Source organism: Microchirus variegatus, assembly GCF_963457635.1.
Source record: "Microchirus variegatus genome assembly, chromosome: 9".
Taxonomy (NCBI): domain Eukaryota; kingdom Metazoa; phylum Chordata; class Actinopteri; order Pleuronectiformes; family Soleidae; genus Microchirus; species Microchirus variegatus.
In genome coordinates, this window is record NC_139810.1 from 21,228,446 (window position 1) to 21,256,297 (window position 27,852).

The following is a 27,852-nucleotide window of genomic DNA, read 5'->3' on the forward strand; positions in this document are numbered from 1 at the left end:
ACACACACTCCTAAACAAATTATTAAGCACAATAACATAACATTTAGCCAAATTTTGTTTATTCTCGCTCAACTCTTATTCTGTTAGACATCCACACGGAGGCTGTGCAGGCAGCACTGGCCAAGCACAAGGAGGAGAAGATGGCACTGCCCATGCCAACCAAGAGGCGCTCAGCCTTTGTCCAGTCTCCCATAGATACCTGCACACCACCAGGTAAACTAGTTACTCTTTGTCAGTGGAATGAATGTTATTGGTGACTTTTATTACACCAGGATTATTCAAGACATGCTTCAGCAGTTGTATGAGTTTAACTCATTGTCAATGTTTGCTAATATATGAGATCAACTTTCAGTCACATCATTCCCATCCAAATGGCAACAATCACGGAATTTGACAGATAAAAAATAACAAAGCAGGTGGTGTTCTGAGAGACTTTTTGCGCAGTACTGTATCGTACTTTCTCTTTGTGTCAGACACATCTTCTGCATCAGAGGATGAGGGTTCACTGCGCAGAAAGGCAGCTCTCAGTGCGGTGTTGGCCCAGAGCCTGCAGAGCCCCGATTACTGGATCAACCGTTCTGTCCAAAGCTCCTCCACGTCCTCGTCCGCGTCCTCCACCCTCTCCCATGGAGAGCCCAAAACTCAACCACAGCCCCAACTTCAACCTGCAGTTTCCGTGTTGGCAGACGTACTGGCCCACACACGCATAGGTACACTTTAAGCTCCAGTATTTACATGTATAAAAGCAATAATTTGATATGCTCCTTCATACGCTCAACTTGTATTCTCCTCCAGAAAACAGTGTCCCCCCAGATGTGACGTCCTCCACTCCCCAGGACAGAGGGTCAAGGGCGGAGCTGGCTCCAGCAGTCAGGGGCATGAGCCGTGGACAGAGCCGCTCCAGCATGCTGGATACTGCTGATGGTACAGTAACACATGCAAGATGCCAGTGTTGATGTCAGTGTGTGGAGAAAAATCTTGGTTCCTGCTTTAAATCAGGAGGTTAAAGAATCCAGTCATGAAAGACATTTTCTGTTTTTGCATTAACTGTGTGTGACTCACAGCATTGTGGTGACAGATTGATGATTGGAGTGTTCAGATCATTTAAAAAAATCTACCCATTGTTCATCCAGAATCATCCTCACGGTGAATGCTCCTACTGACAGAGATTTTGTGTTCTTTCTTTTGGGTCCATTAATCCTGTCCGTGTCTTGCCTTTGATTTAAAAAAGGAAAAACAAAAGGTAATATAAATCAAAAATCTTGGGAAGGGGAGGGATGCTGAAGAGGTCCAACTCGGCTTGCTTTCCAATCTAGAGTTTGTCTATCTGTCTTTATTCGTTTGTCTCATGTCGTAGGTCTAGATGTAGAGAGCCTCCTACTGTTGGTTTTCCTAATGGTTGTCAACTCCGTGTCTCTTCAAAAACCTCTTGAATCCTTCCTGCTGCTCATTCTGACCTTCTTACATGTGCATTCGGTTGTACCTGTGCAAGGGTGTGTGATAGTTGTTTTGTGTTGTGTAGGCTTGCATGTGTTGGGGGTGGCTGTGTGGTGTGATTTTGGTTGCTGCTTGTTGGCGTATTATGACGGTGGCTGTTTCTTGGTGTTTGTCCAGGTGTGCCTGTCAACAGCAGGGTGTCCACGAAGATACAACAGCTGTTGAACACACTCAAACGGCCCAAAAGACCACCACTCAGTGAATTCTTCCTTGATGACTCTGAGGAAATTGTAGAAGGTGAGATACAAATCGTCAAAATGATTATTTCAGCATCTCACTCGTTTTTTAAACAATACTGGATGGATTGCACCAATTTGGAAATTGTCTATTATGTACACTACACATTCTATTCTATAACTTTTTCATATAGTCTTAGTGTTAATATCTTTTATATTGTACTTCTTGTTAATGCATGGTTATTATTTATTATCTTTATCTTTATTGTCTTGCTGCTGTAACACTGTAAATTTCCCCACTGTGGGACGAATAAAGGAGTCTCTTTTCTCTTATCTTATTATGGATTTTTTTTTCTTCTAATGTATCATTAATGTATCATTATTCTTTATTATTTTATTCTTTATTGTTATTAACATAACCAACATTTGTGTAGGTTTAAGTGAAGTGAAACAGTAAATACCCCACATTTACTGATTTATAATCTTTCTTTAACAAGAGATCTGTAATTTTAAACATCAGGATTAACACTAGTTACTCATTGCTAAGTTATTAGTTACAGAGGCTCATATCCAGTTATGTTACACATCGTGTTTTTGCTGGGTTATTTCTTGTGTCGATCATCTATTTATTTGTGTCTCTTTTGATGCCCAGTTCCCCGGCCGGATCCCAACACCCCAAAGCCTGAGGGACGTCAAATCATCCCAGTAAAAGGGGAGCCCCTCGGAGTGGTCAGTAACTGGCCTCCTGCCCTGCAGGCTGCGCTGGCTCGCTGGGGTGCCACACAGGCCAAGAGTCCTGCCCTCACTGCTCTGGATATCACTGGCAAACCCCTCTACACGCTCACATATGGTGAGGACCACCTCAATAATTTACAAAACAGTTCAAATGTTTGGGGTCACTTAGAAATGTCCTTATTTTTGAAGGAAAATCACTTTTTTTCAATGAATATAACATTAAATGAATCAGAAATACACTCTATACATTGTTAATGTGGTAAACGACTATTCTAGCTGCAAACATCTGGTTTTTAATGGAATATGTGTCATGGTTGTATAGAGGCCCTTCTCTCCAGTGTTCTAATGGTACATTGTGTTTGCTAATCGCATTAGAAGGCTATTGGATGATTAGAAAACCCTTGTGCAATGATGTTAGCACAGCTGAAAACAGTTTTGCTGGTTCTTTGGTTCTTTATTTCTAATCTTGTCAATGTCTTGACATATGTTCTATTCATTTTGCAACTCTTTTGATGAATAAAAGTGTGACTTTTAATGGAAAACACAAAACAATTGTATAGGTAACCCCAAACTTTTGAACAGTAGTGTATATGTTGACCATTTTATCTGAAAACGTGATGTGAATTTGAAAAGTCGTTCTACATGAACTGGTTTAGATGAATAAATATCTGTTGGCCTGAGAGGAATAACACCTACATTTCATTTTCCTCCCCGGTTGGAGGCGGGATGTGAAGTTGAACTTACCCTCGATCAGTTATGCAACATTAATCCATGGTAAATAAACAACACACAGGACTTTTTTATAAAATCAACACTCACTTTTATTCTCTGCAGGCAAGCTATGGAGTCGCAGTCTGAAGCTGGCCTATACACTGCTGAACAAACTAGGCACCAAGACTGAGCCTGTCCTACAACCTGGAGATCGGGTATGTCTTGTCAGTCAGCTGACACTCTGTATTTAAGTGATGGAAGAACATGATAAAGGAAATATGTTTTTCTGTCTTGTCAGGTGGCACTGGTGTATCCTAACAGTGACCCTGGAATGTTCTGGGTGGCTTTCTACGGCTGCCTTTTAGCTGAGGTCATCCCTGTGCCCATTGAAGTACCACTGTCACGACAGGTAAGTAATGATGTTAACTGAATTCCACCGTTTTGATCACTGTGAAACACAAAGGCAGTTATTTAGTTTCATTCTTTGTCAAATAGAAGAGCTTAGTAAATGGATTGAGAACGATCCTACTAAACACATTTTGGGTTAAGTATTCCAATCCAACTTTTTATAAAGCACTTTAAAAACAACAACCAACCACCAACAATACAAAATATGTGATGTAAGCACTATAAGTGATTGAGGGACTAAAACGTAAAGTGCATTTGCTCAAGTTCTTATTGCATATAGTGTAAGTGACACCTCATTGACCAGCAAATTGACAGTAAGAGGTTTTGCTGTGTGCTTATTGTCAACATGTTTTTTTAATTGTCACAGGTGTGTGTGTGTGTGTGCGTCTCCGTGTGCGTCATAACTATTCTCACTTTCGTCTCTCTCCACAGGACGCTGGCAGCCAGCAGATTGGCTTCCTGCTGGGCAGCTGTGGTGTTAGCTTGGCGCTGACCAGTGAGGTGTGTCTCAAAGGGCTGCCCAAGACACAGAACGGCGAGATCATCCAGTTCAAAGGTCAGCCAGCAAAAATGTGCCGTCTCGGCAAGATCTCTGTTTTAGTCTCTTTGGGATTCATTCGTTAGACTCATCAAATACACAGTGCGATGTTCAACGGCCAATTTAGAGGCTCTATGTGCGAGTGTTTAGCTGCGTAATCACTCTGCATGTTAAATATCAGCTGCTTACCTTTGGCTTTGAAACATTGGCTCCAAATTAGTGGACCTAAATGCACTTTGTTTTTTTTTCTTTCTTTGTGTAAGCTAAAATATTTGTTTGTTTCTTTGTGGTGTTTTGATTTTATTTAACAGGATGGCCAAGGATGAAATGGGTAGTGACCGACACCAAGTACCTGACCAAACCGTCCAAAGACTGGCAGCCTCACATCCCCACTGCCAACACAGACGCCGCATACATAGAGGTAGTCCTAAAATTGACATATGTTGGGTAGCGTTTGTATTTTTTACAAAATGTTTAGTATTTTTTTTTCCATTTATTAATCGTATTATCAGGAGTGGGGCCCTTTCTTGTGCAATACTAAAGAAGTTCCTTGGGATATGCATTACTGCTCCAACAAAGTTAATGGAAATCAGTTCAGTAACTAACTAGTAACCTGTATCCCTGTAAACAAAAGAATAAATGAAATGATTCTTATTTTCTTTATCCTTGTTTTCTTTTGTCTCTTCCTCCAAAAGTACAAAGCGAGTAAGGAGGGAACAGTGATGGGAGTTGCTGTGTCCAAGATCTCAATGCTGACCCACTGTCAAGCCCTGACCCAGGCCTGTAACTACTGTGAAGGTACTGTTATGTGTGTATGTGAGATGAGACGACGGAGCCTTAGAAACTAAGCATTAAAACAGATTGAGCTTGTAAGCAAGCAGGATGTTTAATTTGCAGCAAGGCATATACGTGATTTTTACTCTGCCCTGCTTGAAAGAGTTGAGGGTGTATAGTTGTCTGTGTTTTTACTGTTGTTTTTATTGCTGCTTTTATTGCAGTTTTTTTTACTGTTTTCTCAGGATAGTGCACCATAATTTTGTTGCATTGTTCTCTTGTGCAGTGACAATTAACTTCTTCTCAGAAGCTACACTACCGTTCAAAAGTTTGGGGTCACCTATACAATTTTTCTGTGTTTTCCACTAAAACTCACACTTTTATTCATCAGTCAAGACATTGACAAGATTATATGTAATGATTTTTATTACAAATAATAATTTGGCCCCTTTCGTCAAAGAACCAGCAACACTGTTTTCAGCTGTGCTAACATCATTGCACAAGGGTTTTCAAGGGCTTTCTCATTCTCCTTCTAACATGATTAGCAAACACAATGTACCATTAGAACACTGGAGAGATGGTTGCTGAAAATGGGCCTCTATACACCTATGTACATATTCCATTAAAAACCAGACGTTTGCAGCTAAAATAGTCGTTTACCACATTAACAATGTATAGAGTGTATTTCTGATTAATTTAATGTTATATTCATTGACAAAAATAAGGACATTTCTAAGTGACTCCAAACTTTTGAACAGTCTTGTATGAAATGTGCTACCGGTGACCTAGTAATCCTAATCATACTTTTCTGACTCTCTTAGGGGAGACACTGGTCAATGTGTTGGACTGTAAGAAGGACATGGGCTTGTGGCATGGCGTCTTAACGGTGAGAGACTGAATGTCACAGTTTGTATTGTATAGCCAGACGAGCTTTGTAACTTTGGTATGACTCACAGCATGGAATTGACAATGTGTTTATATTTCCCCCCTGCAGAGTGTCATGAACAGAATCCACACCATCACAGTGCCATATGCTGTGATGAAAGCTTGCCCGATGTCCTGGGTGCAGAGGGTCCACATTCACAAAGGTGAATTCCATAGAGCCAGTCATAATGACAGAATTAGACATTCATTGTTGACCACTTCAACTTCCAAGACAATGATTTTTCTTAAACTTGTCACAGAGAATTGGTAAAGCAAAAATCTATATAGGAAACAGCCTGTGGGGATTGTGTTTTGAAGGACCTACCTTATGTTGCGTGTCGCTCTTACTTTCTCACAGCACGCGTGGCCTTGGTAAAGTGCCGTGACCTCCACTGGGCCATGATGGCCCACAAGGACCAGAGAGACACCAACCTGTCCTCTATACGTATGCTTATTGTGGCAGATGGAGCAAACCCATGTGAGTCACTACTACACAAATATCATCCTTTTGCAATGTAGTCATTTTGTTTTGTTGTCGATTTGAATTATGTCTGCCCTGTTGTGGTAATGTTTTCATTTATTGTTTGTCACCAGGGTCTGTGTCTTCGTGTGACGCCTTTCTGAATGTGTTCCAGTCTCATGGTCTGAAGCCTGAGGTCATTTGTCCATGTGCTACGTCACCTGAGGCCTTGACTGTGGCCATACGCAGGTATCTTCATCTTCATCCTCACACGCTCCTTGAGGAGACATTCCGATTAGTGGGATTCTGAAACTAGTTTAGGTTTTGCCTGAAAACTCCTGGCAAACTCCTTTTATTCATTATAGTCTTTCTATTCTGACTTCTAATAACAAGTCACTTCAGTGTGTTAACATTTATTATGGGTAAAAATCTAGTTAATTGTCTTTGCTTTTTATGTTGTTCGTACCCATCATGTTACTGGTATACTGTATGCAGAACTACACATCCAGGAAGTTGAGAGTATTGAGACACGGTGACAGGAACAGGCGGATGTAAACAGAGAGTTGTGGTTTTGCCACCAACTGTCTTACACAACCATTCACTGATGTAGTCACATCTCCAAACATCTCACTTTTCTTACATAAAGATGCTTTAAGCATAAATCAATTTATGAACGAGCATTAGTTATAATAGGTGTAATTTTCATGCTACATTTATTCCTTTGTGTATAGAGGAATAGTCAAATTTACATGTGTTAATTAAAACAATGTGTTAATTAATATATACAAATATATGAACAGTTTTTAATTTGAAAAAAAAAGGTTAATTCGATTTTCCCCCCTCCACAGGCCTGGTGCCCGAGGAGCTCCGCTGCCAGCCAGAGCCATCCTGTCCATGGGCGGCCTGAGTCACAGTGTGATCAGAGTGAACACAGAGGACAAGAACTCTGCTCTCACTGTTCAGGATGTGGGCCATATTATGCCTGGAGGTCAGCAACTGCAGTCGGTTTAAACTGGCATCGATTCAGTTGTAACTGCTGCCACATTTACTCTGGATGATTACTTTATCTTAGGTTTTTCCAAAGCCTTCTTTGACGTCAGAACTGTTTGTGTGTCATTTAGCTCTGATGTGCATCGTGAAACCAGACGGGCCTCCTCAGCTGTGCAAGACGGATGAAATAGGAGAGATTGTGATCAACTCACGGGCTGGAGGCACCATGTACTATGGTCTGCCCGGAGTCACCAAGAACACATTTGAGGTCTGTCAAACTTTTACCAGCAATATTATGTCATAGGAGCGGCCTAACAGATCTCATTCTACACTAAACTGGGATCACAATATTCAATCTCTGTCAGTATATACAGTACAAACACATAGCTTTTCAAAAAGTCATGTTAATACTTTGGAGTAGTTGATGTGCACTCTTGTCCCAGTGTACTATGTGCCGGTTGAGAAAATGGTTGAATTGGAAAGAAGCACTGATTCATATTAACCACTAGATGGAGCCAATGTACTTCATGACATAAATGCATTGTTTTTATCAACAGACTTCATATGACTCTTGACTTAATTCATGACCGTTGTGACTGTGAAGTTTTATAGACAATAACAATAGTACAATTATACCTACACTGCTGTTATAAAGTTTGGGGTCACTTAGAAACGTCCTTATTTTTGAAGGAAAAGCACTTTTTTTTCAATGAATATAACATTAAATTAATCAGATGTTAATGTAGTAAACAACTATTCTAGCTGCAAATGTCTGGTTTTTAATGGAATATGTACATAGGTGTATAGAGGCCCATTTCCAGCAACCATCTCTCCAGTGTTCTAATGGTACATTGTGTTTGCTAATGGCGTTAGAAGGCTATTGAAAACCATTGTGCAATGATGTTAGCACAGCTTTAAAACAGTTTTTCGCTGGTTCTTTGACGAAAGGGCAAAATGATTATTTTGAATAAAAATCATTATTTCTAATCTTAATATCTTGACTATATTTTCTATTCATTTTGCAAATCTTTTGATGAATAAGTGTGAAAACACAAAAAAAATGTATAGGTGACCCCAAACTTAATAGTGTAGTTTTTTTGTAGTGTACGGTAGTGTATATGTATATATCACTGTTTTGATATACTTTTGAAATCTAACATCTTGCTCTATTGCATGTGTTTTATTCTAGTCACTGATCTCACTGCTTTTCTATAGGTGATCCCTGTTAACCAAGCTGGAGCACCCATTGGAGAAATTCCCTTTAGTCGGACTGGTCTGCTTGGATTTGTTGGACCGGTAAACTTCCACCAAAAAAATAATCAAGAGATATTCAGTATAATAAAGGTGAGGAGACAGGTGTCTATGTCCTCGCTGAGTTAATAAATCTGATTGCTCCACAGGGGAGTCTGGTGTTTGTTGTGGGGAAGATTGAGGGGCTGCTGCTGGTGAGCGGGCGCCGCCACAACGCCGACGACCTGGTGGCTACCGCACTTGCAGTGGAGCCTGTCAAGACTGTTTACAGGGGGAGGTGAGACACTGAATGCTCCCTGTGAGCCACTGTGTGTCTGTTTCTGTTCATCTACACCACATGAAAGTGCTAAATGCTTAATTGTCCAGCAGTACATTTTTCCACATATAAGCAATTATAATTTGTAGTATGTTAATGGTGAGTAAAAAGAGGTTTCTGCATGTCTTCTAAGTCATCCAATAATCCACAATATCACAACTCCAACAATATCAGGTTTGAAAGTACTGACAGATTGGTTCACATATAAGGTGCATTTAATTTGAGTTAAATATAGAATAAAAAAACAACAACTACAGCCTCTCATTGTGTTTGCGCTCACGTCCTTGCAGGATTGCCGTGTTTTCAGTGACAGTATTTTACGATGAGAGGATCGTGATTGTGGCAGAGCAGAGGCCTGATGCCAGTGAGGAGGACAGCTTCCAGTGGATGAGTCGAGTACTGCAGGTAAAATCACACATTTTCTCCTTTAAAGCTGATATAATAATGTGTCTTGGATCATACCCAAATTGCAACCCTCTCCTCATTTTTTTTGTCTTGCGTATTCTTTGCACAGGCCATTGACAGCATTCACCAGGTCGGCCTGTACTGCCTCGCCCTCGTCCCAGCCAACACCCTCCCGAAGACGCCACTTGGTGGCATCCACATCTGTGAAACCAAGCAGAATTTTCTGGAAGGAAACCTGCATCCCTGTAATATCCTCATGTGCCCACACACCTGTGTTACCAATATGCCTAAACCACGACAGAAACAGCCAGGTACGCTGACACTGACCATATCTACTCGTGCTTACTGCTGTATATAACATTGGAGCAAGGAGAGACTGTCAGAAACATGACAACTGACTTTTTAATGGGTTTTTGTTTCTTCTTTATTGTGTCTGATTTGCACAGTGGATGTGGGTCCAGCTTCTATGTTGGTTGGTAACTTGGTGGCAGGGAAACGGATCGCTCAGGCCACGGGCAGAGAGCTGGGCGTGGTTGAGGACCAGGACCTGATCCGAAAGGTACTGACCCCAAAAATAATGACTTTTGATAAATTGTATCTTCTTAATGCATAATTTATAGACTTTAAATTGCCAATGTTTGCAGTAAACCAGAGTGCTCATTACATTAACTTGGCATGTGAACAGCGGTGTTGCTTTGCTTATTCACTGTAAATGAAACGGACGGAAATGAATCAACTCCTATGTGTGACATACAAAAAGGTTTTATTACCAAAAAAAATCAAAAGTTTGGGGTCACCTATACAATTTTTTTTGTGTTTTCCATTAAAACTCACATTTTTATTCATCAAAAGAGTTGCAAAATGAATAGAAAATATAGTTAAGATATTGAGAAGATTAGAAATAATGATTTTTATTCAACATAATCATTTTGCCATTCAAACTTTGCTTTCGTCAAAGAACCAGCAAAACTGTTCTATTTCATCCTTACTGACCGCCAGAGGCGGTGCTTAAGCACTGGATATCTCCATCTCGCGCATGCGCAGGTCGAGTGTTTATACCAACAAAGTCACCCATGACCCCTGATGACGCCGGCTAGCCTATATCTTCCGGTGACATCAGAGGATCTGTTCCTTTTCATCTTCTCGCTATGCAGGTATACGCATGTCAGTAAATCCTAGCTGAATTAAAGCGTTCATCGCCGCTTTGTCGCCGGTAGCCCTGTGACAATTTGTCGGAGCTGCGAGCTGCTCGCCCTCCAAGGGCTGCGACGAGCGGAGACGGAGTTTCGTCGCGGTTCGCCGTGGACACTCCGAAACAGAAGTTTGGATCAGCCAACGCTACAACTGGCTGAGTATACCAGGCGTCTTTCGCCTTTGAGAGTATATCTTACTTTGTTAAATAAATCGGTGAAGGCGTTGTACTCGCTCCCGCTCCCGACATTTTTCTTTGTGTTATTGTTACGGGCGCTAGCGGTTAGCATTGTCTGCTCGACCTAGCGTCTGTGTAATTTGTAATCGGTACACAGTCGGTGGTACCCGCCTTTTGTTGTAGTTTTTCTATGTTGGAGAAGCCAGTGTACTCGCTCCCCCCTCCCAACATCAGTACTTCTACTGTCCGTGAGTAATTGTACAGCGTTTATCGCTTTCGTTTTATTTTACGGTGTCGGTGACAACAGCGCGCGTGCTCTTTATCCCGACACTTGTGCCTAATTACGGCGCTAGAGGTTTGCATTATTTGCTCGACCGGGCGTCTACTAATCGGTACAGCTAGTTGTACCCGTCTTTTGTTGTAGTTCTATACGTCGGTGAAGTCAGTGTACTCGCTTCCTCTCCCGACATCAGTACCTCTACTGTCCGAAGTGAGTAGTCGTACAGCGTTTATCGCTCTCGTTTTATTTTCCAGTGTGGGTGAATACAGCGCACGCGCTCCCTATCCCGACACTTGCGCTTAACTACGGGCGCTAGAGGCTAGCATTTTTGCTCAACCGTCTGTATTCCGGCGCAGCAAGCTGATCTTTGCCGGTGAAGGCAGTGCTCTCGCTCCCGCTCCCAGCATAGGTGGATGCCGATGCCCTCATAGTTAGTGTGAAGAACCCACTAACTGTATTCGGCGGTGCGACACCTGTTGGTGAAGGTGGTGTGTTCGCCCCCTCTCCCAGCATCTGTTGTTTTCCCACTCTACAGGGGCGACTGTCACCATGCTTGGTGACCACTCCTGCACGACCTGTATGGCCTCTCTGCAGCCAGAGGATGGTCACGATAGGTGTCCTCCGTGCCTTGGCCTCGAACACCTGAGGGAGGGGCTTTCGGAGGATTCGTGCATGAACTGCAGCTTCATGCCCCGGGCAGTGCGGGTTGCCAGACTAGCTGAGGTCGAACACCTGCTGGGTCATGTTCCGGGATCGGACCAGTTGACCCCAGCCCAGCGACCGCCTCCAGCACAGCCTAACCGGCCTAAGCGTCGGGCTGCAGAGGCTGTGGGCGCCTCCTCCGGAAGGAGGGTCAAGGAGTCTAGACTGGCCTCCAAGGTGGACCAGTTGACGGAGGAGTTAGACCAGATGAAAACCCTCTTCCTAGCCATCCAGTCTGGGACCAGTGTAGTGGACGTGGGCGTTTCCGCTTCCCCTACCCCAATGCTCGAACCAGATGAGGATGTGCTCTCTGTGGCAGCTTCAGCCACTGAGTTCACGGACTATGGGGCAGACCCGGTTCCCCGGGGTGCTGCCTCTCACGCCTCTGGGGGGAGCTCCTGCTCCTCAGCCCGCAGTCGCGGTGCTGGGTCAGGGGATGACTCTATGGGGGCCATCATTCGCATGGCCCTTGCCCGCCTGCAGGTGGACATTCCGCAGGCTCAATCGGCTCCCGCCAGCGCCTTTTTCAGGCGTGAACCAGCCCCTATCGCCTTAACTGTGCCCCCGTCAGATGAGTACCTGAGGGAGTTGCATGCATGCTGGAGAGATACCAGAGCACTCTCCCACGCAACATCAGATGGCCGGGCGCTAGCAGCCATGCAGGATGCAGCCAAGTTCGGCCTGGCCCGCATGCCTGCGGTTGAGCCAGCTATAGCGGCTCTCATTGTCTCACCCGATGAGGCTCTAAGACAGGACGCCAGGTGTCCGCGCCCCCAGTGTCGGGCTACAGATGACCTGCTCTCCAGGGCCTATGACGCAGCAGCACGCATGGGACGCATTAACAATTCCCTGTCCCACCTGATGCTTGCTCTCTCAACATCCCTCCAGGGGGCCACACTGGACTCTTCCATCCACAGCTTCAGTGATGCATCTCTACAGGCATTTGCCCTGATGTCCAGAGAACTCGGGCGCCTGATGTCTACACTCGTTCAGGCTCGCCGCCAGGTATGGCTGGCACAGTCACCTCTCACTGAGGCGTGCCGGAGAACCCTCCGCAGCATCCCAGTGGAACCCGGTGAGATTTTTGGGTCAGCTGCTGTAGAGGCGCTTGAACGTACGGTCCAGGCCAGGTAGACTCGACAGCAGCTCTCGGGGCTTCACAGAAGTATGCCTCCCCCAAGCAGGCCTAGGGTCTCTCCAGCTCCCCCCAGGCGGCACTCTCAGCCACCGACTCTCCCCAGTGGCTACCTTAGGTCTCGGCAGTCGGTTCAACAGCCGGCTCGACAAGGCCCTGAGGCCTTTCGAGCCCCCGACAGATTGCCCCCAAGACGTCCTCAGAACTTCGACGCTGCCCGTCGTCCCCCCAGGGCCCCTAGAGGCCGGGGGACCAGGCGCTGAGAGTCCGGGGCCGGTTGTCGGCTGTTTCTCCCAGCAGCAGCTCAGCTACTGGGCTGCTTCCACCACGGACCCCTGGGTGATTTCCACCTTAACCCACGGGTACAGACTTCAGTTCCGACGCCGGCCCCCAAACTATGGCCAGGTCAGGATGACCATCATACGCGACCTGGCAAAAGCCGATGCCCTCAACCAGGAGTTGTCCACCCTCCTGGACAAGGGTGCCATCGAGCCAGTAGATCCCCTACCATCCGGGGGTTTCTACTCGATCTACTTCCTAGTGGAAAAGAAAGACGGCGGACTCCGCCCTATCCTCGATCTGAGGGGACTCAACAGGTTCCTGAAGGCCCTGAAGTTCCACATGCTCAGTACTGCAGAGGTTCTGCGTACTGTTGCCAGGGGGGAATGGTTTACTTTAATAGACCTGAAGGATGCATACTTCCATGTCCCCATAGCACCACACCACAGGCAATTCCTGCGGTTTGCTTTTCAGGGTTGCCATTATCAGTTCAGGGTTCTCCCATTCGGCCTCTCCCTTTCACCACGTGTGTTCACCAGGTGTGTGGCAGCAGCCCTCTCACCCCTGCAGGCGCAGGGCATGAAGGTCCTGCCATATCTGGACGACTGGCTGGTCTGCGCGTCATCCCGGTCTCAGGTGACCCGAGACACGGAGGTTCTACTCTCACATGTGGCCCAGCTCGGGCTCAGAGTGAACTTTACAAAGAGCTGCCTGGTTCCCTCACAGAGAATGCTCTTTCTGGGGGTGACCCTGGATGCTGTTGCCATGAGGGCCTACCCATCACCTCGGCGTGTAGAAGACATCCTCCGCCTCCTTCTCCTCTTTCAGAGGGGCCGCTGCTTGCGATACGTCCAGTATATGTGCCTCTTAGGCATGCTGACAGCTGCTGCCACTGTGGTTCCCTTAGGGTTGCTATCAATACGCCCCCTTCAGAGGTGGCTGAACAGTTTCCACTTAGACGCCGAGCGACACCGGCACAAGAAACTCAAGGTGTCACAGCGCTTCCTCCTTGCTCTGGCCCCATGGAGGGAGAGGTCATTTCTCCTCCAGGGCATGCCCATGGGCTCTATTGCATCCCGTCGAGAGACTGTCACAACAGATGCATCCCTCACAGGGTGGGGTGCTGTGTGGCAGAACCGGACAGCTCGAGGCCTGTGGAACGCACAGGACTGCTTGGACCATATAAATGTCCTGGAGCTACGGGCAGTACACATGGCGCTACAGTTTTTTCTTCCATTCCTAAGAGGGAGGAATGTGCTGGTGCGGTCAGACAACATCTCAACCGTCTCTCACATAAACCACCAGGGGGGAACCAGGTCCGCACGGTTGCTGCAGGTGTCCCGGGACCTCCTGTTGTGGGCGGCCCCCCGCCTAGCCAGCATAAGGGCGATGTATTTGCCCGGGGAACGGAACTGGGTCGCAGACTCCCTATCACGCTGCAAGCCTCCACCAGGGGAGTGGCGGCTTCACCCAGAGGTGGTGCTCAATATCTGGGATGTATTCGGCAGGGCAGAGGTGGATCTCTTTGCCACGGAAGAGTCAACCCACTGCCCCCTCTGGTTCTCACTGATGGAGGAAACCAGCCCTCTGGGCCAGGATGCTATCGCCCACGATTGGCCAGAGAGCCTACTCTACGCCTTTCCACCGATGCCTCTGATTCTTCAAATACTGCAGAGGGTCCTACAGCAGGGCCACAGGCTGCTACTGGTGGCCCCCTTCTGGCCAGGGAGGGCATGGTTCCCTCTGCTACACAGGCTCTGCCAGGGCTCACCGTGGCGTCTCCCCGACAGGTTGGATCTCCTGTCTCAACTAGGGGGCCAGGTCTGGCATCCCGAACCGCATCGCCTCCAGCTCTGGGTGTGGCCGCTGCAGGGCCCGACCCGCTGCTGACAGAGTGTCCAGACACTGTTCAACATACCATACTGAATGCGAGGGCGCCTTCTACCCGAATACAGTATGAGAATAGGTGGAAACTGTTCTCTGCCTGGTGTTCAGACAGGGGTGAAGACCCTGTGCACTGTACAATTACAAAAATTCTCGAGTTCCTACAGTCACTCCTGGACAGCGGACGGTCCCCCGCTACCCTGAGGGTATATGTGGCGGCCATTTCTTCTCAACACACTCGAGTTGATGGCAACACCGTGGGGTGCCACAGACTTGTGTCTCTTTTTCTAAAGGGAGCCTTAAGGTTAAAACCCCCAAGGACACCGAGAATTCCAGCCTGGGACCTGCCCCTGGTGCTGGATTCCCTGTGCCTGCCCCCCTTTGAGCCCCTGGCGCAGGCGGAGTTGAAGTGGGTGTCTACAAAGACTGCCTTTCTCCTCGCCATCACTTCAGCAAAGCGTGTCGGGGAGCTACATGCTCTCTCCGTGAGTGACTCGTGTCTGAGGTGGAACTCAGATGGCTCAGGGGTCACTCTGTGGCCGAATACGGCTTTTCTCCCTAAGGTTCTGTCAGCGTCAAACCTTAATCGACCTATTCACCTGGCACAGTTTATTTCCCCAGCAGGGGAGGAAAGGTCAGGACTTCTGTGTCCCGTCCGGGCCCTGAGAGTCTATATAGAGCTGACCACAAGCATTAGACGTTCAGAACAGCTGTTCCTCTGTTACGGAGGCCCTAAGGAAGGCTGTGCCCTTTCCAAACAGCGGCTCTCGCACTGGATTGTGGATGTCATCAACCAGGCGTATAAAAACAGTGGTCGCCCCCTACCATCCGGGGTGAGGTGCCACTCTACTAGGGCCATTGCTACATCATGGGCGGCACTGCGCGGTGTGCCCCTGGGGGACATCTGTGATGCGGCATCGTGGGCATCACCAACTACCTTCTCCAGGTTCTATCGGGTGAATGTGGCCACCCCCCACCCACTGGGTGTGGCCCTGCTGCCCGCCTCTACTGCTCCCTCTCACTGAGGTACGTACTGGCATTCCTCGTGACTTTGTTGTCATGGTCATCCAGTGCTTAAGCACCGCCTCTGGCGGTCAGTAAGGATGAAATAGAACGAAAGTTACGTATGTAACTACGGTTCTATGAATCCTGGATGACCGCCAGAGCGTTCCGTCACTCAGAATACGCGTGGTTTCGCGAGAAGATTCTGCAGGAACAGATCCTCTGATGTCACCGGAAGATATAGGCTAGCCGGCGTCATCAGGGGTCATGGGTGACTTTGTTGGTATAAACACTCGACCTGCGCATGCGCGAGATGGAGATATCCAGTGCTTAAGCACCGCCTCTGGCGGTCATCCAGGATTCATAGAACCGTAGTTACATACGTAACTTTCGTTTTCAGCTGTGCTAACATCATTGCACAACGGTTTTCAAGGGTTTTCATCCAGTAGCCTTCTAACGCGATTAGCAAACACAATGTACCATTAAAACACTGGAGAGATGGTTGCTGGAAATGGGCCTCTATACACTTATGTACATATTCCATTAAAAACCAGACATTTGCAGCTAGAATAGTCGTTTACCACAAGTGACCCCAAACCTTTGAACGGTAGTGTATTATGTAATGATTGTTGGTTTGCAGCTTTTCTCTTTTATGAAATATAAATCTTTTTCACTGAACAGACATTAATGTCTTCTCCTAAATCTCTATTGTTCTCCCTTTTATTTTGTTTGGTTGGGGCCGTTAGCTCTGTATGTGGCCCACCATGATGGTAAGGCTCTGGTCTGGCCCCCACTTGTCTTTGCTTCTGCTGCTTCTGTCGGTCAGTTGTGTTTGCAGATGTGCAGCCCTGACAGCCTGACGGCCTCCAGCTGCTGTTTTGACTGTACCCAACTTGATCAAAAATAATACAAACTATGAAGTCAACAGCATCATCCATTTATGAGTAACACACATTCTCTATGCTATCATCTTTTAAAATAGGAGTTGGCCAACTGCCTACTTGCCAAACTGCTGGCTCAGCAGTAAATTAAGTCAGTTTTAATTCTGTAAGTGAACATTAGTTTGTTTTCTTTCACAGAATCTGCATGTGCAGTTTTTGTTATGCAGTTATAAATTCTTAGCATATGTGAGCAATTACACACCATGTAAACATGTGATGCTTTCTATCTTTTAAGTACCAAAACAGGAACATTCTGTGTGCACCTCTGTGCTGCGCTGTGTTCACTGTGATGCGTCCATGTCTGTAGCATGGCTTTCTGAGTGGTCAGGGCAGGGCAGTCTGCATGATGTCACTTCTGATTTATTGTTGAGCAGAGTGTGACCTGTGCGAGTGGATGGCACAATGGACAACTCCAGCTGGAGATTTTAATGTGGCCAACTTTGTGACACTTGTTGTAAATTGTGTGTTTTATGTACACCAGTACGGTGTTGACTTTATATATTTTGCTTGTTTTGTGCTCCCTGATTCTTCTGTCTTATCTATCTATCCATCTATCCATCCATCCATCCCTCCCTCCCTTCCTCCATCCATCCATCAATCAACAGAGTGCCCAAGTTTTTCCATAGTCACAATCTCTGAGCAGAGATTTCCACATTGAGATCGAGGGAGTGTTATCCCTGACCCACATCACCATTATGGCTTTTCTTGCTTTCATTACAAGTGACTGAATCACATCCCCAACAAACAGAGCAGTGGGCCTACTAACACCAGCTGACCCACTGATGTCCTAACATCTACGCATTTGCTTTTAAAAGTTATCATTAAACTTTGTTTGGAAGGCCCATAGTTTTTGACAGTGAGCCAGGTTCGGATGGACCTAGCACAATACACGGCAAAAACATTCTCTGGACACTCCCGTCCTCCTGTCTGTGTGAGAGGTCAAACAACATGCTGTGGTTGATGCCGCCCTTTTCAAAATGTCTTTAAATATATCTGTTACCACTGAGACTTGACTATTTTTATATGTGTCTATTGTCTGATTCTTTCTCTATGTATTATTATTTGCCACAGGTGTGCATTTGTAAGAATTTCCGTTGTGCTATAGATGTTTACGTTTTTATTTATTCACGCTGATGTTTTATGTGATGGTGTATATATGACACATTCCTCCTTGTGCCTTTTCAGCACCAGTTCTTGTCTGAAGCGCTGCAGTGGCGAGCCCAAACGGACCCAGACCACGTCCTGTATGTGCTGCTCAATGCCAAGGTAGAAGACACACACATACACACACACATTCTTGTACTTGCTGCATACTGAGGACCGGGTAAAAGAGCTGACAAAGTGAGGACCAGCATTTCCACTTTATAAATCAACACAATTACAAATATCTACTTCATGAATGACATCTACTAAAATTTGACCCAAAATGTTTGGTCCAAAATTTGAAAAAAAAATTTGACCCAAAATTTGACAAAAACGTCATACTACACTGTCATCCAAAATTTGAAAAAAAAAATTGATGCTAAATTTTTGGTCCAAAATTTGAAAAAAAAATTGGACCAAAAATGTTTGGTCAAAAATTAAAAAAAAAAAATTGGACCCAAAATGTTTGGTCCAAAATTTGAAAAAAAAATTGACAAAAAAATGGATGCAACATTTTTGGTCCAAAATTTGAAAAAAAAAAATTGGACCCAAAATGTTTGGTCCAAAATTAGAAAAAAAATTGACGCAAAATGTTTGGTCCAAAATTTGACAAAAAAAGTCATACTATACTATGTCGTCCAAAATTTTAATTTTTTTTTTTTTTTGACAAACAGAGTATAGCATGTTATAGCAACCTAAGGAAGTGATTTCAATGAAAACAAAGTGAGGACCGACCAAAATGTCCTCACTCCGTGAAAATGTCCTCACTTTGTTGGTTAAAAACCCTCACTGGTCCTCAGTATGGCGCAAGTACAAGAACACACACACACACACACACACACACATACACACACACATACACACACACACACACACACACACACACACACACACACACACACACACACACACACACACACACACACACACAAACAAACATCTTCAGATGTGAAGAATGCATACATTTGTCTCGGAAATTGTTACCTCGTACACATCCATACTCGGTAATCCAATTTGTCTGTTGCTGAACTTCCTCTGTTTTTGCACTAGGGGGTGGCAGTGTGCACAGCCACTTGTGCTCAGCTCCACAAGAGAGCTGAAAAAATCACAGCCACCTTGATGGAGAGAGGAGGCCTCAACACAGGAGACAATGTAGTGCTGCTTTATCCCCCAGGTGAACATAGACTCACTGCTCACTCACGGCCAACATATAAACGGTAAACAGATTTACTGGTAAGAATGATTGTTCTTATGATAATTTTCTTCTCATCTTTTACCTCCACAGGCATCGACCTGATAGCTGCCTTCTATGGCTGTCTCTATGCGGGTGTTATTCCTGTGACAGTGAGGCCACCACACCCACAGAATCTGGCAGCTACTCTGCCCACTGTCCGCATGATCATCGATGTGAGTGCACCACCTGGACATGTTTGTGTTACTAAGCATACAGGAAAATAATAAAATAAGTGGTGGAAATACAATATTTTACCAATAATCACACTCTTAGAAATAAAAGTGCTAAGTAGAACCATAAGCTTCCTTGGCTTGTCCTTTTTGGCCATAGGTAGAACCTTTTTATAAAGGTTCCACCAAGAACCCTTTTAAAACCCTTTCTTCAGGAAAGGGTTCTTCAGAAGCAAATGGTTCCAGGTAGAACCTCAGCCCTTGTAGAAGAGCCCTTTTGGAACCCTTATTTATATAAGTGTAGCGCATGGGCTACTTATTATGTTTATTTTCATTTCACACAGCTATTATAATAGTGATTGTAAATGATGAAGTTCCCATAAGTACATAACTGAATTCCACCCAATCTCAGTGTAGGTCTTAGTGAGTTCCATGGAGGAAACCCTTAATGGCTTTCATAACACATCTCAAATGTATCTGTCTTTTGTGACGACCTCTGTGTGTATGCTGTGTGTCACAGGTGAGCAAAGCAGCCTGCATCCTCACCACCCAGCCTCTTATGAGGATCCTCAGGTCTAGGGAAGCTGCTGCCAGTGTCAATGTGAAGACGTGGCCCACTATCATCGATACAGGTGCTGGACCTCTATTGTAGTTAAGATGCAATTTGCATGATTTGAGACGGAATATGGAATATGTTGGTTCAAGAATGATGTAATCGTGTATGCACACAAAATCTCCAGTCTTAAAAAAATATTGTATGTTCCCCATTTGGCCACAAGGTGTCCTGTTTACCTTTATCCAATCTCTGAACTGTAGTAAACAGTGCGTTTCTTGAAGGCTGCACATAAACACAAGTGTGGAGCTTTCAAAGTGGCACCCTTTTTGGCACCTAATTAAAAAATATAACATTCTCCCACTCCACAAACTGTTCTAAGGCTGAAGCAAGTCCATGAGGACAAATGGTTAAACCAACAGAAAGACAGTACACATCGTTTATTTGTGTCCAAAAGGGAAATAAATAAAAATCTCCTCCTTTCTCCTCCCAGATGATCTTCCCAGGAAGCGGCCTCCGCAAATCTATAAACCTCCCACAGCGGAGATGTTAGCCTACCTGGACTTCAGTGTGTCCACCACGGGCATGTTGACTGGAGTTAAGGTAAATCACTCACAAATCACCCCATTCATGGACTTTGTAAGAGTGCTTTCTCATTGATGTTTGATAAAAGTTTGCATGTGCTCACCATAAACCTTGGTAGAAGAGCATGGCTTTGTGACTAGTGTACAGTTGATTAGTATTAGAACTGAACCCTTAGAACCCTTCCTTATTACTATATATTATATATATATACTGTATATATATATATATATATATATTTTTTTTAATTCTTTGTTTTTTATCAATTTGTCGGCAGATGTCTCACGCTGCGATCAGTACCCTGTGCCGCTCCATTAAGCTGCAGTGTGAGCTTTACTCCTCGCGCCAAATAGCCATCTGTCTGGACCCATACTGTGGCCTGGGCTTCGTCCTTTGGTGCCTCTCCAGGTGACCTACACATTGACAGAATATCATATTTATATGGTAACAGGAGCCTGTAAATGTGCCAGTGTTGCTATAGTGTGTGTGTTTTTGGTCCAGTGTTTACTCAGGTCACCAGTCCATCCTTATCCCTCCACTGGAGCTGGAGAGTTCACTGCCTCTGTGGCTGAGCACGCTCAGTCAGTACAAGATCAGAGACACCTTCTGCTCTTACTCTGTCATGGAGCTCTGCACCAAAGGCCTCGGCACCCAGACGGAGATGCTGAAGGTCAGACACACACACACACACACACACAACTACATGCACACCTACACACACACACACACGCTCTCACACTGTTTCTGCTGTAATTTCTGTTAGTACACTAGATTACACTAAACTAAATTGTGATATTAAGAAAGATTTAATGAGAACACAGAGATAGGACTTCAGATGCAAATAAGCTGCAACTTATCTGCATTCCTTTTTCCTTTTGGCATCATAAAAAAAAATACATAGAAAATGTATACTCAAGGACATTACAAGTTTGGCAGCATATGAAGCAGGCTTCACTTCACTGACACTTCATTGTTATTGTTTAAATATTTAGTCCACTCTTTTTATCTTAATTCAAATGTCCACATGCGCCGAGTGCGTTTGTGTGAAGCTTCATCTATGTAACGGGTAAATGTGTCCTTGTTTCCAGGCGAGGGGTCTGAATCTGTCATGCGTGCGGAGCTGCGTGGTGATAGCAGAGGAGCGGCCTCGTCTGTCTCTGACACAGTCCTTCTCCAAGCTCTTCAAAGACCTCGGTCTGTCGTCGCGTGCCGTCAGCACTGCGTTTGGCTCCAGGGTCAACCTGGCCATTGGTCTGCAGGTTGGTTTCATACAGACACGCTGCATCAGCACACTGTTTACCTTAAATGTCTCTGATTTTCATTATGATTTAGCTCTGTTTAATTGAACTCATTTTCTTTAGAGTTTAGATTTCATGTTATTTTCCTCTCTGTCTCTAGGGCACAGCTGGACCAGACCCCTCCACTGTCTATGTTGACATGAAGTCTCTGCGTCATGACAGGTGAGACACCAGTACAACTGCAGTCATCATATGGTTGGAAATAATGAAAACAAACGGATCAAATACTAAAACGAATATCTGTCTTCTGTCCACGTCTGTCAGGGTGAGGCTAGTGGAGCGAGGAGCGCCACAGAGTCTTCCACTCATGGAGTCGGGCACTGTAAGTATTGATTATTGAGCAGTTGAACTCATTTGTGTGATGGTCACACTGACCACACATCCAGAGAGGTAATAAAAGTGGTTGTATTATCTCTAAAGCTAAAGCCTCTTCTGTGTTTTCCTTGAAGATTTTACCAGGAGTGAGGGTCATCATCATCAACCCAGAGACCAGAGGCCCGTTGGGAGATTCACATCTTGGAGAGGTGAGAGAGGATTATGGGACAATGATGTACAAGTATTTTCTCCTCATTGTGTTCCTCTGAACATTGACCATTTTAATACTCACCGTGAAATTGTTAGCACAGATATTTAGAGGTCACAAAAAGAGAAATCCTCCTATATGTCTGTCTTTTGTTTAGATCTGGGTGAACAGTCCTCATAGCGCTAGCGGCTACTACACCATATATGGGGAGGAGAGCCTGCAGGCAGACCATTTCAACACCAGACTCAGTTTTGGGGAACCACACACCCTGTGGGCCAGGACGGGCTACCTGGGCTTCATCAAGAGGACCGAGCTGCTGGATGCAAGTGGAGGTGAGACGACGATAGATCAACGTTAAGCAGTATAGGGTTAGGGTTATTGTCAGTAAAATAAAACAGTGATGCAGATTTCAATATTGATTTACATTAAATGGTAAATGTCCCTTTGACATGTTTACTGGGCAGGGAATCAAACCTCTCACCTTCATCCTTCGTCGATTACCAGCGTCGCCCACAGTGGCAAAATATAACCAACTGTGAATTGTCCCGTTTGTCCTCTGCAGATCGTCACGATGCCTTGTTTGTGGTTGGCTCTCTCGATGAAACGCTGGAATTGAGGGGGTTGCGTTATCACCCCATCGACATTGAGACGTCTGTGTCGCGAGCGCACCGCAGCATCGCAGAGAGGTGAGGTTCAATGTGTTCTTGTACTAATCGTGTGCATCGTGACGTGAGCTCGCAGGCCAGTTTATTAGGTACACACAACATTAACAACAGTAACAACCGATTACTATTGTTGTTGCTTCTCTGTTATCTCAAACTGGTCTGGCAGTTCTCCTGGCTGCTCAGTGGATATGTTTCATTTCTTGGACCATTCTATACAGATGACTGTGCATGAACACATCCGTGTAGTTCTGCAGGTTCTTAATTACTCAGATCAATATGTGTGGCTCAGCAACCAGTGTTGTCGGATCATATTGACAGTTTCCCAATCCCAATCACATCTTAGAACCTGCCCAATCCAATAAAAAAACAGCCCAAACCACCAAGTTGCCAGACACCCGTGTAAACCCGCAAAATCATAACACATGCAACAGAAAAAACACATCCAGAGCTTCGCGTCGACATCAAATAACCATAAATGATAGATAAATAGGTTTTTGCAAATTGCTACCAACAAGAGTGCAGTAAATCCACCATAGGCTACACACATTGCAAAATAAACCTCTGGCATCCTAGCACCAGTCCCAGATTAGTAATAATACCAGCTGCACGTAAAAAGGTGCACTTTTAAGCCATGTGGACCTAATATATTTCATTATTTACATCACAAATGATCTGTATCCGCCTGACGTAAACAAAAGTAGACAAATCTGGCAACGCTGTCAACAACTATTCACATTCAAAGTGGCTTAGGTGGCTGATTAGATATTACATTAACACACAGTTGAACAAGTGTACCTATTAAAGTGGTCTTTACATACTTTTATATACAGAAAATACTAATATAGACATGAACACCAAAAATATAACTGTGCTCTCCACACTCAGTGCCGTGTTCACATGGACCAACCTGCTGGTGGTGGTGGCCGAGCTGAGCGGGTCGGAGCAGGAGGCCCTGGACCTGGTACCCCTCGTCACCAACGTGGTGCTGGAGGAACACCACCTCATCGTCGGGGTGGTGGTCATCGTGGACCCCGGCGTGATCCCCATCAACTCCAGAGGAGAGAAGCAGAGGATGCACCTGCGAGACTCCTTCCTGGCAGACCAACTGGACCCCATCTACGTGGCCTACAACATGTGAACACCTTCCACGGAACGATGCAGGAAACTGAGCCGGGGTCTGAGGACAGACATGAGGGATAAAGCATCGCGGGGGGGCAGCCGCCCACCTCGATGTGGACCTCCAAACACTGAACCATTTGGGAATGCAAGCACAGCACCAGCGCTGTAGTAATGAGATTGTGCTTCCCTCTCAGAAACTGTTCTTCTTTGCTTCCACTTGCTCAACCACTGCAGTCAAGGTTCACTGAGATTTCTCTCTTCTTAAGAGTAGACACATCTGTCACCCGGAGGCAATATGCTCTTCATCCTCTCTGCTGCGTCCTACATTACCTTCATAGCTCAATTTCATGTTTTTACATTTTTAATTACTTCCTTTCATCAAAGAACATCATCTACCCTCTTCCCATTCCTTGTTATTTTTAAATCCTCAAACATTTGTCCCTGTGTGTTTTAGCGTTTCTTTTTTTATTATTTTAACCCCCCTCGGTTCTCGATGGCAGAATGGTGAACTGGAACTGCTGAGAGGAGCTGGAACTTTCCTCGCACCTCTGAGTCCACTTTCTGTCTCACCTGCCTCAAGAGGACGCCCCACATGTCCAGCAAATCCACATCAGTATTAACAAGTGCCACCAGGAAGTGCAGCTCACAGAGAGAAGCTTCCTATCAGGTGCACTGTGGCTTTTCACTCACCTCCCATCAAACGCCGTCTTTGTCAGCAGACGTCATCATACTCATCATCTCCCTAAAACATACACTTGAATTACATGTTGGTGCAGGAAAAAAAACTCTTTATAAGCCTATAGCAAAGATAAAAAAAAAAAAACATTTCCAGTGTAAGTAGGAGTCCATCCATGATCATCATCTTGATTCTGACGCTAGTAAATTTAAGAAGAAAATCAAAGTTGCAGTGAAAACTTTTGAAGCTTTGCCTGTTGTTTTAAATGTGCGCGCTGATTTGATGGTTTCATCGGCCAAAAACGGCAAAAAAAAAACAACAACAAAAAAAACGTTGGATCAGCAGTGAATCGGACGATTTTTGCTTTGCTCTTGCTGAACGTTTAGATTGCACTTAACCTCTATTTGTGCCTTTCATGTTTTAGCAATGCATGCAAGGCAAAAATAATAAGCATCTAGAAGGTTTGCTTTGACCGTGTCTCTGGGTTTCCCCCTCATCCAGATCATGAAATACTCGGTTCAGGTTAAAGAAAACATTTTTAACCGTTTCCCTTTTGATTGTTTTCATGAATCCAGGTAGTTGGACATGATATGCTGTATATCCATGTTCTTTGTGTATCACACAAGTAAAATATGAACAGGTTGATTTGTATGAAAATACAAATTTGTAAAAGAAAAAGAAAAAAAAAAAAGCTAGATTTTAGAGCAAAAACATCTTTGTTTGGATACATACTGTAAATGCACTAGCTCTCTAGATTCTGTGAAAATACAGAATATCAAGTGGCAAATGTTGATCCATTCCTTTAATAAACTTAGGTCAGGTTTTTGTTTTGTTGCAAAAAACCAGGTGCTTAGCTCAAATTTAAATGATGATTATACGCAAAAAAAACTCAACTCAAGGTCAACCTAACATATCGTGCAATGCCAGTGAGCTTTTAAATCTTCTCAGAATTAAGGAACGTTGGATTATATTCCGTTTGATCAAACTCAGCCGACGAAGACTGTGTAATATGATTGAAAACAAAGTAGCAGGTCAGGAGTTACACAGGATAATGAACTGACACGAGCAGCTTTTAGTCTGCGCGTAGTTTTTCTCCACCACCTGTCTTTTAATGTGATTGGATAAATGTAGGTGATCAGACGGCAGGTCAGAGGCTTTAAGACTGCAGCCATTTATGGTTCTGGTCTAATGAATAATAAAAACAGTACACACTGAACCAGGTGCTAGTTTATAACGCAAATCTCACACGTCATTTATCTGTTTCTGTAGAGGAGGACACACGAGGGGGTGTCTTCGTCTTCGCTAGTTTGAGTCATGTCTTTGTCATTTCACCATCACCCTTTAAACTAAGTCTCTCTGAATGTCAATAACACTGAGTAGAAATTGAGAATGAACAGTAATCGGTAAGCAATTTGTGATTTTAATTGGCACAGTCCTCCTTTTATTTTATTTTATTTTATTTTATAAAAAGAAGGGGAGGCGATAAATGAGAGTATGGATGTTTTTCTGTTTACTGCATTTTAAAGGTCAAATACTGTTTTACTGGTGTTCACGTGTCGATGGAAATGAACTTTGTCAATTTGAACAAAAAAAAAAAACTTGACTGATCTTTTCATACTTGACTGCATTGTTAATTTAATAGTATCACTTTGCAAAAGAGGAAAAGAAGAAAAAAAAAAGAAAGGTTTTGGATTATTTTGGCAGGAACAATGTGCACTTTCCCAATATCATTTGTTTGTGTGTGTGTGTGTGTGTGTGTGCGTGTGCAGGAGCGGAGTGTGTGAAGTGTGTATGTCCCGTTTAATCGTAATATTATGTTTTTCTGGTGCAACAAGGTTTGTCTTTTGTAAGAAAGTGATACCAGAATATTAAACCATTTTATAATTTCTTCTTTTATTTTTATTTTTTATGTCGCCTCCACTGTATTTTCTTTTTTTTAGTTCTCGCCATCCAATTTGGAATTGAATATATTTAATCGGGGGTTCCGTCGATATGTTCCTTTCTTTGAAAGAGCACAACGTTTGGATTGGAAGCAGCTTGACGTAGTAGAGCACATGGTTAAAACCACTTCAGTGACGGACACTGACCACGACGTGCGAGCGATACCCACATCTGCGGCAAGTGAGGCTCCAGAATTGAGGCTTCTGAGCTACTGTGTAATAAACTCTTTGTTGACAAGGTTTAATAAAGTTTTATAATTTCATTTGTGCCCTTCAAGCCTTTTCAATAGACATTGGTGCTATTCACTGAGGGAACGCTGACGGACTTTTGTCCTGCAATGTGGCCGCACGTCTCGCCATTGTTTCGCGTGAAAATAAAACGTTGCTATTTTTCACGTTCAGTTTCAGTTATTATTTGACTTTTTTTTTTCACGTCACCATGTCGTCTCTCAACAGGCAACTCCACGAGGACAACACGAGTCAAGTCAGCTTCCTGGTTTTTTTTGGGGTGGGGGAGGGGGTGGTGTTGTGTACATTTCAAACCTCCAAAGTTCTTCTAAGCACAAAATGCAAATATGTACATGTGAGGTAATGAAATTAGGATCTTTCACACGGAGGAGAAAAAGAAAAAGTCACAAAAACTCAAGGGCCCACAATGTATACCTCAACGACTGTCTGTTCACTATGCATCGTCGAGCTGCAGCAAAGACATTCTGAACTAGTCAACGGTGCGATAACTTGTGATATTATGTCTTACTTGACAAAAACACTGTCACTCTGTCATTGGATGTGTTTCATGTCAAATAAAAAAACAACAAATGCTTTGTCAGAGCGCTTTCTCTCCCTGTGTTTTCCTCACAGATCACAGCTCACAGTGCAGATAAGTAGTACTTTTACTTCCTTCTGGGTGTCGGTCTACTCACTTTAGCATCTGTCAGATTGAACATCGAATTAGAATTGTTATAACATCCCTCACTGTAATGCTGATTTTATATGCATAACGGCGGTCTTTGTCTCGGTCTATTTACAGTAAATGACGTCTGTAAAATGTGAGAGAAATGTGCCTTTTGTTTTCCAGTTGAAAATCGTTTACTTCATGGAAAAACGGGACCAAAGACCAACGTGTTGAGGTGAGTTAACATTTGTGAGGTGAGTTAACGTTATTAATACGC

At 44.4% G+C, this 27,852-nt stretch overlaps 1 protein-coding gene across 1 annotated transcript in view; it reads left to right on the forward strand.

The window, feature by feature from the left end:
- The window catches only part of dip2ba (disco-interacting protein 2 homolog Ba), a gene marked incomplete at its 5' end in the record, with an annotated part of 49,038 nt that extends 22,094 nt beyond the window's left edge, over positions 1-26,944 (forward strand). The window contains 35 exons of the mRNA XM_083894875.1: positions 88-213; positions 474-710; positions 796-924; positions 1,615-1,734; positions 2,326-2,523; positions 3,243-3,334; positions 3,418-3,528; positions 3,960-4,083; positions 4,377-4,486; positions 4,761-4,863; positions 5,661-5,725; positions 5,834-5,927; positions 6,122-6,241; positions 6,358-6,472; positions 7,072-7,211; positions 7,345-7,481; positions 8,429-8,509; positions 8,614-8,741; positions 9,071-9,185; positions 9,295-9,496; positions 9,632-9,744; positions 17,963-18,043; positions 18,971-19,094; positions 19,206-19,327; positions 19,845-19,956; positions 20,371-20,480; positions 20,737-20,867; positions 20,961-21,129; positions 21,548-21,718; positions 21,858-21,919; positions 22,022-22,079; positions 22,207-22,281; positions 22,438-22,612; positions 22,843-22,966; positions 23,831-26,944. Of these exons, the coding sequence (XP_083751001.1) occupies positions 88-213; positions 474-710; positions 796-924; positions 1,615-1,734; positions 2,326-2,523; positions 3,243-3,334; positions 3,418-3,528; positions 3,960-4,083; positions 4,377-4,486; positions 4,761-4,863; positions 5,661-5,725; positions 5,834-5,927; positions 6,122-6,241; positions 6,358-6,472; positions 7,072-7,211; positions 7,345-7,481; positions 8,429-8,509; positions 8,614-8,741; positions 9,071-9,185; positions 9,295-9,496; positions 9,632-9,744; positions 17,963-18,043; positions 18,971-19,094; positions 19,206-19,327; positions 19,845-19,956; positions 20,371-20,480; positions 20,737-20,867; positions 20,961-21,129; positions 21,548-21,718; positions 21,858-21,919; positions 22,022-22,079; positions 22,207-22,281; positions 22,438-22,612; positions 22,843-22,966; positions 23,831-24,083 (4,427 nt within the window). The 3' untranslated portion in view covers positions 24,084-26,944. The remainder of the gene's footprint in view (positions 1-87; positions 214-473; positions 711-795; positions 925-1,614; positions 1,735-2,325; positions 2,524-3,242; positions 3,335-3,417; positions 3,529-3,959; positions 4,084-4,376; positions 4,487-4,760; positions 4,864-5,660; positions 5,726-5,833; positions 5,928-6,121; positions 6,242-6,357; positions 6,473-7,071; positions 7,212-7,344; positions 7,482-8,428; positions 8,510-8,613; positions 8,742-9,070; positions 9,186-9,294; positions 9,497-9,631; positions 9,745-17,962; positions 18,044-18,970; positions 19,095-19,205; positions 19,328-19,844; positions 19,957-20,370; positions 20,481-20,736; positions 20,868-20,960; positions 21,130-21,547; positions 21,719-21,857; positions 21,920-22,021; positions 22,080-22,206; positions 22,282-22,437; positions 22,613-22,842; positions 22,967-23,830) is intronic.
- Positions 26,945-27,852: the final 908 nt, after the last annotated feature.